Source organism: Ctenopharyngodon idella, chromosome 14, assembly GCF_019924925.1.
Source record: "Ctenopharyngodon idella isolate HZGC_01 chromosome 14, HZGC01, whole genome shotgun sequence".
Taxonomy (NCBI): domain Eukaryota; kingdom Metazoa; phylum Chordata; class Actinopteri; order Cypriniformes; family Xenocyprididae; genus Ctenopharyngodon; species Ctenopharyngodon idella.
In genome coordinates this window covers 23,296,718-23,314,483 of record NC_067233.1, presented here as the reverse complement: position 1 = coordinate 23,314,483, position 17,766 = coordinate 23,296,718, and the positions used below count along the sequence as shown (strand labels likewise).

The 17,766-nt window shown below is 37.3% G+C and overlaps 1 protein-coding gene across 1 annotated transcript; it reads left to right on the top strand.

Moving 5' to 3' along the window:
• Window positions 1–952: 952 nt before the first annotated feature.
• hrh2a (histamine receptor H2a) lies at window positions 953–11,759 on the top strand. Its single transcript, XM_051861033.1, is given in 5 exon segments — window positions 953–1,048; window positions 2,292–2,404; window positions 9,051–9,088; window positions 10,202–11,122; window positions 11,124–11,759. Coding segments are annotated over 2 exon segments (1,110 nt in total). The 5' UTR covers window positions 953–1,048; window positions 2,292–2,404; window positions 9,051–9,088; window positions 10,202–10,648.
• Window positions 11,760–17,766: the final 6,007 nt, after the last annotated feature.

The window sequence follows — 17,766 nt, the reverse complement described above, 5'->3', positions numbered from 1 at the left end:
ATGTTTCAAGAATTAGTTCACTTCAGAATTAAAATTTCCTGATAATTTACTCACCCCTATGTCAACCAAGATGTTTATGTCTTTCTTTCTTCAGTCGAAAAGAAATTAAGGTTTTTGAGGAAAACATTCTAGGATTTTCCTCCATATAGTGGACTAACTGGGGTTCAACGGGTCCACATGTCAGTTTCAGTGGAGCTTCAAAGAGCTCTACATGATCCCAGAGGAGAAATAAGAGTCTAATCTAGCGAAACGACCGGTCATTTTCTTAAAAAAATAAATAAATAAATGATATACTTTTTAACCACAAGTGCTCATCTTGCACTGCTCTGTGATGTGCCATGCATCATGTAATCACGTTGGAAAGGTCATGCGTGACATATTGGAAGTACCGATCCGTTGTCCACAAAGTGAATGTGCAAAGATTAAGTCAAATGCCCTTTACAAAAAAAGGTAAAACAATGATGTTGGACAATTTTGAAGTTGGAGGAGTTTTTCGCCCTACGTCAAGCGTGACCTTTCAAACGTGATTACGTAATACGTGGTGCATCGCAGAGCAGTGCAAGACAAGCATTTGTGGTTAAAAAGTATATAAATTTTTAATTTTCTTAGAAAATGACCGATCATTACAACCTGTGTTACAAGCCTCCTTAATCCTTTATGAAGGGTTGTAACACGACTTTCCCCGTTTACTTTTAAAACATTTATCCTCAATGAAATTAAAGAGATATTTTTGCACATCTGCTTTCTGTAGTCAAGGTGGAGATGAACAGAACAGTAAATATCACTTATGTCAAAGAAAAACACGCCTTTTAATAATTAAACAATACGCACAGAGAGTCCTGGTCCATCCTCCTTACGTCTTACGTTCAACCCCTTCTACAGTACAAAAGCAAAGAGAGAGATAGAGAGAAGCATCTGATTGGCTGAAGAAGGAGTGTGTTGAGTTATAAACTGTGTGTGTGTGTGTGTGTGTGTGTAAGAGAGAGCGCGTGTGTGTGTAGAGAGAGAGAGAAGGGCAAGAGCAACAGAAGAATGAAGGTCGTCCAAGGTAAGTTACACTGATACTGCACCACATATAAAATCTAATCATTTTAGCAAAATCTTTCAACATTAAAACTGCATGCTCAACATTGTTTGTGTGATAATGCAGACTAGAATAACCTGTTCAAATCACTGCTGCTGAACGGATGAATCCTGACAGCTGTTTACAATACATGAAAATGACAGATAAATGCATTCATGGAGAAGGTCAAGAAAAAAAAATGTTTGTGACTTTGTTGATGAAGGAAGCAGATGTCCAGAATGTTGCTTGCTGGGATTTATTGTGTTTTAGACGTTCATTAGAAGTTTGCTCTCTTCAACAGAAGACTTGATCTAATCTGATCTGATTGCCTTTTGAGCCTGAGCTTTTGCATTTCGATCACATTTCTGTGTGTGTGTGTGAGAGAGAGAGTCGGATCTCTGCAGAAGATGTTTAAAGAAGTGAATCGCGGTCTATTGGATCTGAGACAGATCAATGTAGACTATTTATTTATGTGCGTCAGAGGAATCATAAGATGAAACACGTGTCCTCTTCACATCGTACCTCTTCAGTTTACTTCAGAAAAAAAGAAACAAATCATCTCAACATTTAAAAAGGATGTGGTCTCCTAGCAACCCAACACCCATGACGACCATGCTTGTCAAAAGCAATCAAAAGACGGCCGTCTGTATTCCTCACAGAGTTCCTGACAGCCTCAGAAATGAGGAGGAACACTGACAAATGTGTTTACAAGCCAATCAATGATCGGAGCAGAGCGGCCACTTAGACGCACAGGTACATGAAATTATCAAATAACACAGAAACACGCCACCTGTCATCTTTTAAAGGGAACCCCTGGTGTAAAGACTTGTATGGCTTAATATAACGTAAATGATGTCTCTCTCTTACTGAAATATGTAGTAGAAAACCCATGAAAGTTTTACGTTATTTAAAAAATCCATGACATATTTGCACCGATTTGGACAAAGGGCGGCGCCATTTTGTTTGCATTCTATGTCGGTCACGTCAAATGGTTGCACTCACTGCTCTACTGACACTGTCATATTGCTTTTTTTAATGCAACACAACTCGGAATATAATATACGATGCCACATTGTGCAGCTTTTGGTTGTAATTTTCAGTCCATGAGTGAAAGCGATGTAAGTCTTTACTGCTTTACTAGCGATTAGAGGAGAAAAGAATGGGAAGTTGTGCAGAATGTGGACGAATAAAACTTCCTAAAGATTTGCGTTTTTGTTCTCTTCACAAGCCCTGGTGCCTTTGAGGCTTTTAGAAGACCACAGCTGAAAGAGCTTACAGTTGCCGATGGATGTAAGTGTATGCTTTAAACAAATGCCGCGCATGTCGTGGAGACTGACGAAGGTAAGCCTATAACACATCTCGATTGAGACAGACTGCTTAAAAGCTCGAGTGCGCTGTGATGCACAAGATATCTGTGATTGCATGAAATAGTAGCATCTTCTCAGCATGTTTAACTGTGTGTAATGCATTCAGGTGACACATCAGACGATTTTAACACGTCAATCATACAACAGTAGTTCGAATAGCCACAGAGACATTGCACGTCTTCACTAATTTTGCACTCTGGCTCAAATCAAAAAGGCTGATCGTGTTTTAAAAGGAACCCCACGGATGTTAAGACCTGTATGCGTTACTAGATTACCGTTGCACCAAAACATACAGATAAAAACCCTCAGTCATCAGGGCTAAATCGCTAGTAAAGCAGTAAAGACTTACATCGCTTCTCTTGTGGCTCATCGACTGAAAATTACAACCAAAAGCTGCACAATGTGGCATCGTATATTATATTCCGAGTTGTGTTGCGTTAAAAATAGCAATAGGACAGTGTCAGTAGAGCAGTGAGTGCAACCATTTGACGTCACCGACATAGAACGCAAACAAAATGGCGCCGCCCATTGTCCAAATATGTCATGGATTTTTTTAAATAACGTAAATCTTTCATGGGTTTTCTACTACATATTTCAGTAAGAGACATCATTTACATTATATTAAGCCATACAAGTCTTAACACCAGGGGTTCCCTTTAAGCAAGGTCATTGAGAAAACATTTCAGCTGCGTTTAATTTTAAAAAATGTATCACTCTTGGATGAAAAGGTTTCATTTAGAATCTTAAAGGGCTCCGTCTGACACAACATATATAGATTTTTTTAGGGGTTCCACCATCATTTTATGAACTTAGTTTTAATTAATTCATTAACTTTTGTCCTAATTTCAATTAAATGTTATGAAATAACTCGAAAACGTACTTTAACACTAGATAAAAAAAAATAAATAAACCCTTAAACGTGAAAGTATTATGAGTATTATTAAAGTACCAGAGCTGCTATACGGCTGAAATTTTATTTGCTTAAAATATATAAAGCACCATACAAATAAATGTGACTAGAAAAAAAACACCAACACCTTACTGTAGCATCCTGGCTGTGAGTTTTGCAAACACCACTCACACTTTCTTCAGAAAATGTCAAAGTTTTAATTGCATCATTGCTTGTGCAGAAGAAGAGAAAAAAAGATGAAAATGAAATTGAAAATGCTGTTAAATGAAAAGGGTTTGTCAGAAGGCAGATGTGCCATGCTGACATACCAGTAATTGCCGAAGGAAATGTTAAATATTTCATAATCTGTTTAAAGTTTAACATGCAGTTATGGAGATGGTTTCTAGCAATAGCAGAGGAGATGATGCATCTCAATGAGCTGCAGAGACAGAGACAGGTGGTACTGAAGACAGCAAGCAAAGCGTTAAAGTTTACAATTAAGTTAATAAAACAGCCCATATGTTTCTAAATCATTAATTAGATCTACTTTTATAGGTAAGAACAGTCTGATCCTGCTATATCTCTCTGAGAAATAATGAGCAGGATGCCAAAAAGCAGAGAGACCCACATAAAAGACAAGTCTCCTGCTTCTCAGGTGTTTCTCCTGAGAAAAAGACCCCTAGAGTTTCAGAAGAATCTCAATGTCTCAAATTGTGCTCAGATTTACCAAGACGTCAAAGTCAGCAATCAAAAATCAGAGATCTCTGTCGGAACTCAAACATTTTAGGAGAAACATCTGAGACCAATCTGATATTTAAATGAATAAGAGAGATACTGAAATAGAGAGAGATATTGCTCTAGTGGTTCTCAACTGGTTTGGCCACATATTTCCCATGGTCATTAAGCTGCGACCCAAATTTTTAGGAATTTAAATCAAGCAAACTTATTTCTCAAAAATGGTTGACACACACACAAGTATTGTCCCACTCTACTTAACATGCACATCAATTGTAAGAATATCACTAACTGTCACGATCCCAGTTCTGTGTCTTTTGTTTTGTATGGACTTTTATGTTGAAGTGCCTTCTCTGTTTTCATTGTTTCCATGTTCTCTTCCTGTTTGGTTTCTGTCTCCCCTTGCTGTCATATTAGTTGTTATAGTTACCATCATTGAACACACCTGCAGTTAATTAGCTACTCATTGTTCTGTGTATTTAAGACCTTGGTTTTCAGTTATGTTTTGTTAGTCGTTGTATGCTGTTGGTGGAGCATGTTTGTATTTTGGGTCTGATGTTCCTGTTTATTCATGTGGAGTTCTGTCACTAAATGTGTGTGCATTCTCTCTCTACTTTGTCTCTCAGTATTGTTACACTAACACTGATGAATCAACAGTAAGGTTATTAAATAGCAGTCCCAAGTTAGTTTTGGTTACAATAAAGTTAGTAAGTTGGTATATGGGCCACTACAATCATCAAAAACATAGAAAACAACACAAAGTGAAAATAAAGTGGTATTTTGGGTTAAAGTTACTGAAACTAGTTACCATAGTACATACACACAGTAGCCTATACTAACAAAAACCGTTAATAAAACATGTGGACACTGAACCTGATGAATTTTCATATATTCTAGATTCCCTACATGTAAAGTAAAACATTTCAAAAGTTTTTTTTTTAAAATTTGTTGATTAGAGCGTACAGCTAATGAAAGTCCAAAATCCAGTATCTCAAAATATTAGAATATTTACATTTGAGTTTGATTAAATGACCATCCCTACAGTATAAATTCCGGGTATCTCTTGTTCTTTGAAACCACACTAATGGGGAAGACTGCTGAATTGGCAATGGTCCAGGAGACAATCATTGACACCCTCCACAAAGAGAATAAGTCACAGAAGGTCATTACTGAATGGGGTGGCTGTTTACAGAGTGAAATATCAAAGCATATTAAATGCAAAGTTGACTGGAAGGAAGAAATTGGGTAGGCAAAGGTGCACAAGCAACAGGGATGACCGCAAGCTTGAGAATACTGTCAAGTAAAGCCGATTCAAACACTTGGGAGAGCTTCACAATGAGTAGAATGAAGCCGGAGTCAGCGCATCAAGAGTCACCACACTCAGACATCTTCAGGAAAAGGACTACCAAGCCACTTCTGAAACAGAAACAATGTCAGAAGCATCTTACCTGGGCTAAGGAGAAAAAGAACTGGACAGTGAACAGTGGTCGAAAGTCCTCTTTTCAGATAATAGTAAATTTTGCATTTCATGTTGAAATCATGGTCCCCGAGTCTGAAGGAAGACTGGAGAGGCACAGAATCCAAGCTGCTTGAAGTCTAGTGTGAAGTTTCTGAAGTCAATAATGATTTGGGGGGGCCGTGATGTCTGCTGGTGTTGGTCCATTGTGTTTTATCAAGTGCAAAGTCAATGCAGCCATCTTCCAGGAGATTTTGGAGCACTTTATGCTTCCATCTGCTGACAAGCTTTATGGAGATGCTGATTTCCTTTTCCAGCAGGACTTTAGTACCTGCCCACAGTGCAAAAACCACTTCCAAGTGGTTTGCTGACCATGATATTACTGTGCTTTATTGGCCAGCCAACATGCCTGACCTGAATCTATGGGATATTTTCAAGAGAAAGATGAGAAACAGTCGATCCAACAATATACAGATGATCTGAAGGCTCAATAGTGCCTCAGCAGTGCCACAGGCTGATCACTTCCAGGCCACACTTCACTGATGCTGTAATTTGTGCTAGGAGCAAGTCATTTGCTGTAATATGTGTTGCCGACCAAGTATTGAGTGCACAAATGAACATACTTTAAAGAACTTGAACTTTTCTGTTTAGCAAATCCATTTTTTGATTGATCTTAGAAAATATTCTAATATTTTGAGATACTGGATTTTGGACTTTCATGAGCTGTACGCTCTAATCATCAAAATTTAAAAAAAAAACTTTTGAAATGTTTTACTTTACATGTAGGGAATCTAGAATATATGAAAGTTTCATTTTTAAAAATAATTTACAATAAAAAAATGAACTTTTTCATGATATTCTAATTATATGACCAGCACCTGTATAATGAACTTCATACCTGCATGGTAATCCTTCCCAGCTCACGACGTACCACTTGTGATTTATTGGTGCTTTTTGATCATTTCATGACTTCTTAATTGACAACGTAACTACAACGTTGAATGCTTACCTTCTTTTTGAGGTACTAACCCTGCATCCCAATGTGCATACTATCCACCCTATCCACACTAAATAGTATTGAATATTACTAATGTCACATACCATTTAGGATGGATAGTATGCACATTGAGACGCAGGCTTACTCTGATCATCTGAGGGGTCTCATTAATTCTAGCAGTGTTTCTCAACCAGTGGGTCGCAGAAAGTGTAGTCAAAGAAACAATAACAAAACGTAATGCGAGACTTTTATTTTGAAAGACAAAAGTTGTTGTGACACAGTAAGACACAGTTTAAAGCAGAGGTCTTCAACCCTGCTCCTGGGGACCCACTGTCCTGCAGAGTTTAGCTCCAACCCTAATTAAAGGGTTAGTTCACCCAAAAATGAAAATAATGTCATTTATTCCTCACCCTCATGCCGTTCCACACCCGTAAGACCTTCGTTAATCTTCGGAACACAAATTAAGATATTTTTGATTAAATCCGATGGCTCAGTGAGGCCTCCATAGCCAGCAATGACATTTCCTCTCTCAAGATCCATTAATGTACTAAAAACATATTTAAATCAGTTCATGTGAGTACAGTGGTTCAATATTAATATTATAAAGCGACGAGAATATTTTTGGTGCGCCAAAAAAAAAACAAAATAACGACTCATATAGTGAAGGCCGATTTCAAAACACTGCGTCAGGAAGATTCGGAGCGTTATGAATCAGCGTGTCGAATTAGCGGTTCGGAGCGCCAAAGTCAGGTGATTTCACAGTTTGACCGTTTGACACGTGATCCTAATCATGATTCGATACGCTGATTCATAACGCTCCGAAGCTAAGTATCACTATACAAGTCGTTATTTTGGTTTTTTTCGGCGCACCAAAAATATTCTCGTCGCTTTATAATATTAATATTGATCCACTGTACTCACATAAAGATTTAAATATGTTTTTAGTACATTAATGGATCTTGAGAGAGGAAATATCATTGCTGGCTATGCAGGCCTCACTGAGCCATCGGATTTCAACAAAAATATCTTAATTTGTGTTCCAAAAATTAACGAAGGTCTTACGGGTGTGGAACGGCATGAGGGTGAGTAATAAATGACATTATTTTCATTTTTGGGTGAACTAACCCTTTAAACACACCTGAACCAGCTAATCAAGCTCTTCTGGATCGCTTGAAAATCACAGGCAGGTGTGCTGAAACAGATTGGAAAAAAATTTTGCAGGACAGTGGGTCCCCAGGAGCAGGGTTGAAGACCTCTGATTTAAAAATTATTAACGTTACTGTAGTATGAAGCAGAGCAGAACGAGTGATGTTGGAGCTGAATGAGGCCACTGGAGCAATTGCTAATGAGAGATGAGTTCGCTTGACACTTGTTTCACACTGCAGTAAGATAGTTCGATATTAGAATATCATATTAATAAATGCTGGATGGCTTGTGTTGCTAAATGGCATGCAATTAATTTTAAAAAATATTGTATGATGGAGAGAATGCTGTATTACTGTTACTAAAAATAAAGCTGCATCTGATTATGCTATGTTAGCTACTTCACAAAATAGTGTTTTTCTCTGAGGCATAAAAACATGGTACTCGTGGAAAATCAAGAACATGAGATTCAAACAGTAAGAGTAAATGTGTTGAGCTACATAACAATAATTAATTTTCTGTTTATAAATGCATCCAAACAGTTGTTCCCATGTCTAATAAAACATAGGCCTATAATATATTAAAGCGTTTTTGGGGTTTCCATGGTTTCTACAAAATAAAACCGGAAATCGAGGGTAACGCGGGTATGATGTTATTGATAGGCAACTCATGGACGTGGTCTGTGTCCTGGTTAAAATTGCTTATTTCTGGATTTAAACATTCTTGGAAACATCTGGGATAATGTAGGTACACAAGTCAAAAATATATAACACTGTTCTAGTGGTTTTGGGATATTTTAATCCAAAAATCGTACATATTGTGCCTTTAAGTAAAGGGTACATGAGCTGTCAGATGAGATATTGTCAGACTATATGTGTCATTATTCTAATTATTCAGACCGAATGCAATGATTTGACAAAAATGTTTTGGTCCTGAGACGTCCACAGAAGATATATGTACGTGTTTTAGTATTTAGACCACTTCTATTGTTGATTGCTATGAGGATGTGAAGAGAGTTTCAACCAGTATAACAAATTGTTTTTGAAAAAACAAGAATACATTTTTGATTAGAGAAAGAAAAAAAAAAATGGAATATTACTAAATAAATTGGTTGTTTTCATGTTAGACGTCAGTGCAGCACCCAAAGACGTGACAGAAATGAATACCCACTCTAAGTAAAGGAGTACAATGATTTCAAATTCACTTCATTATAGTATTGAGATAAAAGAAAATGAACTAATATGATAGCCATCTGCAGAAATGGTGAATTTAATATTTTATGCAATATAGTAAGACACATGATGTAGACATGAAAACATACTGCATAGCAGAAATGACCCAGCTGACAGCTCTTCAAAAAGGCTGGATATTAATGTTTTTACTCTATCTCTCTCACACAGACCGTGGAAAAGCTCTAGATGGCAGATGCAAGGACAAGGTCTGTGAGCATTTTAAAAAGGAAAAACAGCAAGATTGTGAATCTATTTTTCCTACAGAAAATCAGAACCCGTCCAAGAATGTGCCACTAACGAGTGCTTATAAAGTCTCTAAGAGGAAGAAGAAAAGAGTGTGTGTTTACTTTGAACACTGAACAAAGCTAATGTGTGTAGATATGACATTATCTCCACTCAGGCTTTGATCATAATGTGCTATTTGTGTTGTGCTACACTACAATGAGTGTTAGAGCATTGTGTTCCCTTTCAACTTACACACACACAGACACAAACACACAATCACAATGTGTGGTTGCCTGAGAAAGCATTTTGTTACTCTGCAATTATGTCTTTAACATGATCAACTTGCAGGCAAACAAACATGCACAATCTCCCTTATCTCTAAATTTCAGTCATGCACACATTTTTGCTGTAAGAATATCCTATATACAGTATTTCAAAATGTCTTTCTAAAATTGTTTTCTAACAGTTCTACTATAAAGAGCAGGGGTCCGCAACCTTTTATACCTTTTATGAAGTAAACCTATGATGTTCAAGGTGATGGATACAGGACTGTTTCCCAGTCTGCACTGCTCTATGAATAATTCATGCACAATTCTGCGTCATTGTTGACTGTTTTAACTGTTTTATGCATTATTTACACTGATGCATGCATGTTTGTTGTTCTCTGAGTAATGTGGAAGAATGTGTATCTTCCCTTAATGATGTAATTTTGAATGTCAAACTAGTTGTGTTGTATGTGGTACTTTATGTAAAGGATCATGTACACTACCGTTTGAAGTTTGGGGTCGGTGACATTTTGTAATGTTTTTGAAAGAAGTCTCTTCTGCTCACCAAGGCTGAATTTATTTGTTCAAAAATACAGTAAAATTGTGAAGTGTTATTACAATTTAAAATGCTTGTTTTCTATGTGAATATATTGTAAAATGTAATTTATTCCTGTGATCAATGCTGGATTTTATTATTATTATTATTATTATTATTGGAATATATTATGCAATGTTACTGAAAAAAGTATATATCATATTAGAGGGCCCTTAGCTTGGGAAATGTTGACAACCTCTGATCTAAAAGCATCTCTTTTCTCTTTTAAACAGGAGAGAGAAAAATTGTAGTACCTCACTATGACCAGCAGAGGCCGACACACTTCAGTCTAACAGAGATCTGGGACAAGAATATAGTTGGATGGAAAGTGGATGGATGAACAGATGGATGAATGGAGGTGGTGGACGTACCCTGGAGTGTGGAAGGAGACCGTTGGGAATATACACCGGAGACCTTTTTAAACATCTTGACCTACAAGTATTGCATTGCAGCATTCCTGGTGTTTCTCTTCCAATAAAACTGTGAAGAAAATCACGCTTTTGAGCTAAAAAAAAAAAAAAAAAAATGCCTTGCATTTTGAACATCTTGACCTACAAAAATTGCATTGCATTTGGCAGATGCAAATATGTGCGTTCCCTGGAATCAAACGCAAAACCTAGAGTCTACCTAGTGTTTCTCTACCGATAAAACTGAAGAAAATAATCGCAGTTAAACAAAGAATGACATCTCAGATAGCGCTAGCTGTAACGCTCTCCGTTCTTATCCTTCTCACAGTCAGTGGGAATATTTTGGTTTGTCTGGCTGTATACTCTACGAGACGCCTGCGTAACGTCACCAACTGCTTCATCGTCTCGCTAGCAATTACAGACTTTCTACTGGGTGCCCTCGTGCTGCCATTTTCCACACTTTACCAAGTTACGGGCGATTGGCCACTGGGGGCGCACTTCTGCAACATCTACATTTCGTTGGATGTCATGCTATGCACTGCCTCCATACTCAATCTCTTCGCTATCAGCTTGGATCGTTACTTTGCGGTCACCGCTCCGCTGCGCTACCCAATGCTTCTGCTTCCGTGGCGCGTCGGTGTGATTTTAGCGACAATCTGGCTGGTTTCGGTGGGCGTTTCATTTGTCCCCATCCACCTGGGCTGGAATACACGAGACTTGAGCGTGCAAAATATTCGAGAGGGCGACCCCTGCGCGAGACTGCCGATTCGAGTTAAATCCAACGTACGTATTGGTCGACGCCTTCGCGACATTTTATCTCCCCCTGGTGGCCATGTGCTGGAGCTACCACCGAGTTTTTCTCATTGCAAGGATGCAGGCGAAACGAATCATTTCTACTCGACGGGGTTCGTCGTCATCACCAGGGGCGACGATTCTTGCACTGCGCGAACATAAAGCCACAGTGACACTTGCGGCGGTGCTGGGTGCATTCGTGGTGTGCTGGTTCCCATATTTCACGTTTTTCACGATAATGGGGATACGCAATGAAGACAATCCGCCACGGACGGCGCAGTCGGTGGTGCTTTGGCTAGGATATGCAAACTCAGCGCTAAATCCCGTACTTTACGCCATGCTCAACAGAGACTTCAGGTCCGCTTACACCAAGCTGCTCTGTGGAGGACGAGGATGTAAAACACGGACGAGAACACCGATATCGGCAATGGAGGTGGGGCTAATGAGTACACAAGCCCCTCCTCCACAAATGGTGGGGCTTCGGCCTAGAGCTTGTGTGCTGCTGCAAGAGATTGAAAACGGGAAGAGGATCGATAGCAACACAACGACTGGTGCTACAGTTACCATTGTAGCTAATGGGAATAAAAGGTAGTGTAAATGTTATTTATTGTAAAAATAACAGATTATTTACTTTACTTTGTCTTTGTATCTGCTCATTTATTGGCTGTCAGCAGCCAGCAGGAAACTTAATATCATGATTGTGTAACTTAAAAGTACACATGGGAAGGAAAGTACAAATGGAATTAATTGGTAACTTTTTATACAACAAAAATGCTTTTCTTTTGTCGGCCTCTGATGGCCATGAGAGGTAACAAGATAATGTAGAAACGCTAAGAAATCTGTTGCTGGGTGAAACTCAAAAAACTTGTTTAGGTCACATATACGAATGAATATATGAAGAAAATGAAACCTACTTTTAGACCTAGACTTTAGACTTTTAGATATTATTGTCCAATTTAATACAGTAATACATAATTACAGTAATGACAATCACAAATAAGAATAATGAACAATACAAAAATAAATAAATAAAACATCTGAAGGCATTAAAGTCATGAGAATTTGGGTTATACAAGCCTAATTGTCATGCACATAGTCACAATACCAAATAATTTTTTTTAAGCAAATTTAATTTTTCTTTCTGGTGTAAAATGTCATCTGGACATGTTTCCATGAGATTAATTTTACTGAAGGTTTAAAGGGAGATTCACCTAAAGGGCTGGTAAATTAATTTCTAAGTATTACTTTTAATTTTTACTCACCCTCATGCCGTTCACAGATGGTGTTTTTATTCTATGGGACACATCTTTCTAATTCAAAAACATTTAAGCGACAACATTTGTCTAAAAAAGAAACAAAAAAAAGAAAACGCCATAAAAGCTTAACAGTTGTCCATACAACTCATGCTTTACACTCCAAGTCTGCTGAAGCTATATGACAGCTTTATGTGAGGAAAAGTCGGAAATTTAAGTTGTTATTTGCTAAAAATCTTGCCATGTAGCTCTAGAATGTTCTTTCAAATCTCGTTCTCCATGAGATTTCATAGTTTCATTGGATGGGAAAATGATTAACAACATAAAATTTGGGTGTGTTCATGAGGGTCAGTAAATAATGACCGAATTTTTATGTTTGGATGAACTATTTCTTTAAAAATGTAAGTAAAGGTCAGTTGTTTTTTAATCGCTTTCTCTTTCTTTTTCCCACCAGGCCATAACGTTTTAACTCAACAGTCTACCTCCTTAAAAAAAAGTGACCAGCCATCCAAAAGTGACTGACAATCGACATACAGGTGACAATCAGAATAATATATTTGAGATCTGTTATCTAAAAACAATTACAGGATAGACAGTCTCTATAACAGGTCAAGGAAATTCATGCAGCCTTCTTTTATGTCAGGTATTTTAACATTACACACAACCTAGACGCATAGTCACTGCCCTGACGTGTGATGATCTTGACACCTGCCCAGTTTGGATGAAGGGGACGAGAAACAAAACCTGATGATGCAACAGTGAACAAAACTCATTGTCTTCATATCTGCTGATTTACTGACTGTCGGCGGCCCACAGGGACCTCAAGTATTAAGACCTGTGTAACTTAAAAATACACAGAAAAGAAAGTGCAAATGCAGTTTGTAATTTGCAAACTGTAACTTTTTGTATAACCAAAATGTTTTTCCTTTGATGCCCTCTGGTGGACATGAGTGGTAACAAGATAATGTAGAAGCACTTAAGAAACAAGAAGCACTAAGTCTAGGTCATATTTCACTCCAGAATAAAAAAAAAAAAAAATGAATGAATGATATACATACATAAATGCATATATATCATAAAGAAAATAAAGGCTATTTTTGACCCCTGTACTATGACAGTAATGAGAATTACCCCAAAAAATTAAATGTGCTTAATTGTCATTAAAATAATGTCACAAAGCAATGATAAACACAACACTAAGAAAATTATGTTTGTTTGTTTGTTTGTTTGTGTTCCCCCTTCTGGGGAAAAATGTGACCTGGACATGTTTTCATGAGATTCACTCTTCTGCAGGTTTAAAGTGAGATTCACCTGTGGACCAGTGAATTCATTTCTTTGTATTATTTTTATTTACTTCTTTTCTGTGTGAAAGTTTAAGAATTCTGTCTTGTTTTCTCTCAGAAAAATATTGTTGCATGGTCATATTTAAACAGTCTGAGTACAGTATGACTGTAAAGATGATAAACAGTCTGTTGTGAGATGAGCATGTGCATGAGTCTAAAATCTAGAGTAAAGAATGCAAATGGAAAGTGAATTCAAAAATACATAATGAAATGAGGGATGAAATTAAATGCGCTCTTCAGTATTTTCTTCATGTGAGCTTTTTTCAAAAAATATCTTATTTATATTACAGTATATGTTGTATTGTCGTATTGATTTCTACCTCAACAAGACTCATTCATTCCTTCATATGTCTTTCTTTTGACTGATTTGACTGACCAACTATTCATAAAGACATTCATTATTGGTCAATTATCACATATCAAACAGCAGAACTTGTGCACGCACACACACACACACACACACACACACACACACACACACCACATACACACACACAATCAGCACAGACACTTTCAGGTTATCCATCATCCCGGTTTGTCATCAAAATATCATCAAATAATATAAGGGCAAAAGCACACACAGAGTAATTCAGTAACTCAGATTCCTGACCTCAGGAAATACGGAAGGAGGATAAGGAGGGGAATTATGGGAAGACATGAAGAGGAAGACATGTAGCTTTTTCTGGCCAAGAAATACTACACCAGGACACTTTTCTGAAGAAAGCAATGGAAAAATAGAGGGGAAAAGTTTGTAATGACAATTTCTGTCCATCCAAGCATATAGGATTATTTGACAGACTTTAACCATGGATGAATATATCATTCTGATTGTTGATATATATTTGACATGTGGCTCAAGCAAAAAATCTGAATATATTTCAAATATATTTGATGTCACTAACCTGGCAAACTTTGGCAAATCCAGAGATTAGTTTCTTGTGACTTGTGTCCTGATCACACAAGTTGCATTCGCATAATAAAGTCTCCATAATGAAACTGGAAGACAGTGACAACAAATATCAATGAAGACTAATTACACAAGGACTATAAAGCAATTTATATATATATATATATATATATATAATAAACACACACATAGGCACATACACATAAATGTATACACACTAAATAAATAGCATTGTCATGAACAAGAAGCATTTATTCCACTACCTGGATCTTAATGAACATCAATAATTAAGCAAATTAAACCACAAGCAGATTATCTAACAAATACAAGGGTGTGATCTGCTGTAAAGCAATTCCCTGGAATATAGCATCATAGTCCTAACAAAAGCAAAATAAAACCCACTGTCTCTCTCTGGTCCTTTATCCCTGGTTAGTGTGTTGGAATTTAATATGCGACTTTAGTTATTGGGAAAGTGGCACATATGTCTGGGCGCGCGCTGGTCGCAATATCTCTGTTAGTGTAGCTAATGCGATAAAGAAGGCAGGGGGCTATTCATCACCCTGGCCGCTCCCAATACGCTTTATTATTTTAATGCATTTCACAGCGATTAAAAATGATCTATCACCAGACTTGCGTGTGTATGTGTGAGTGTTTGAGGTGCAAGAAGTGTGTGTGTGGTCACTTAAAAAGGCCAATTACTGTTGTCGGTGTGCAAAGAGACAGCACAGAAACTCTCCTCACTATTCCCGCTCTCACGGGGTAGAAACATTCACCTCATAGTTTTATTTGGCTTTTTATTCAAATGTACGAGTTCCCTGAAGCTGTTGTGTCTTTACTCTGCGTTCATCCCTCCACCTGGAGTCATTAGACTCGAGTAACTCATCACTGCTAATTAGCGCCTTTAATGAGCAATGTGTTAAAACTAATGGCAATTAATCTGCGATTAGGCAAGATTAGCATGCAGCTGCATTTGACAATCTGAGGACAGACTTTTTTTACCTTTCAGGCCGCTCCAGCACCAGCTTCACCTGAACAGCTTCACAAAACAGGTCTTATGTCGAAGTGTGTTCAAACTCTTCCCCCTATACTTCACTTTTTACGCGTACGCTAGTGTCAGCGTACAGTGCACGTGACGCGAATTTCGTCATCAGAAGAGAGAGAGTACCCGCGTACTGTAAGCGTAACCGCCGGATTTTTGTAACCGCGCAAACGCAGCAGGTCGCACATGCGCATTTAATTTTTTTTGCAGTAATTAGTTTATCCACAAGGTGGCAACCGTGCCCTGGGGGTGTAGATTCACAAGGTAGTCAAAGAAAATCTGCATAAACAGAACAGACCGGAAAGCATGCAAGCTACAGCAACGATGGAGGCCTATATAAACGAGAGATTGTGTGAAGAGGTTAGAAAGTACACTCATTTCTACAACTCTAGCATGAAAGAATACAAAGATGTTCACATGGGTTGTAACTTGTCGAGAGATTGCTTAAAACTGCGCATGCGTCGAATGCTTGTGAATGAGTACTAGTCAAATGAAGTATACTTTGCAAGGCTGTAGGTTCGATTGTGTGGGTACACTAAAGTGTGTGTATGTATGTGTGTGTGTGTGTGTGTGTGTGTGTATAATATATATATATACACACACACACATATATTAAACATTTAGCTATTTTAATGTAAACATGTTAAACTTTAAAAAAAAAAAATGTTGAATGTGAAGGTTGAGAATTCATTTCTTTCATCAAAATACATTTTATAGAAATGCAAATGTTTGGATTAGAACAAAGTCAAGTACCTACAGTATAGGTATTAAAATTATAAAATATAGTAAATAAATAAATCATTTTCCTAAAACATTTTTGGTAATTTTTTCATATTTAAAAAAAAAAAAAAATCAAATAATAGTTTGAATTAATAGTTTTGTGTCTTATGTTTTAACTGTACAAGTAAAAAGAAACCCCTCTTCCCCAGAATTTCCCCAGGCAATTAATTATGAGATGCAAAATAATATTTAGGATGAGTATAAATGCAACCATGGTGTGGAAGAGGAACAAGGAGAAGGAAGGAGAAAAAAAGTTGTCAAATTTCCACCATTTGAATGGTTTTATTACCTTGTCATGTTAAATCAGTGTTTGAGTTGAGGTGTGTCAAGACTACAGATTAAACTCCTCAAATGACAAAAGTTTGAGATGTTTTACCTGATCATGTGGCTGAATGTAAAAACTCATTTTGCACAGTGACAGTATGACTGGAATATAAATCTTTGTTCAGGGATGAGGATCCTGTTTATGAGTTTCAGAAAATCTATAAGAGGGATGTGAAAGTTTTCACAGTGTTCTCTTAAAGAACATCCTTTCAAATGTGGGAATATATTAGATCCTAGAGTAACTGTTTCTAACATTCCACATTTCATGTAACACTGAGAGTTGAGACTATCTATCTATCTATCTATCTATCTATCTATCTGTCTGTCTGTCTATTGTATGTGTCAGATACTAGATATTCCCTCTCGTAATATCTTTGAACAAATATCAATTTGTATTTTTCATTAATACAAATTACATTTGTGAGAACATTGCAATGCTAACCTATAAATAACATTTTGCTTCCATACAAAAAAAAAAAAAGGAAATTACTGTATTCCCTGAACCAAAACAGAATATTTTGACACATTTTTAGAACATTTTTTTTTTTTTTTTTCCTGGGACTTCCATTCCATGAACATTCAACAGAACTCATGGGATCTGGCCAGAGATTCTCCTACAAAACAACGCAAACACAGACATATAAACAGATAAAGCCAGTGCCGTGCGCCCTTCACCCTCACACCCCTCGACTGCCTCTGTGAGGAACAATCTGCTCCGAGAGCCTGTCTGTGCCAGCTTCCGCTCTCCTCATGAGTGTGTCTGTCTGTCATCATTTACATCTGTGCAGGCAGAATTTGTGTTTGATTATATGTGTGAAAACATAAGTGGTTTTTGTGTGTACAAAACTCACTATGGGTTGTGAGGGTGTTGATATATGGTTGACAAAGTTTTCTCCTCTCCTCAATAAAGCTGTATGATTTGATGAATAATTCACGTCTGTAACACAAACACA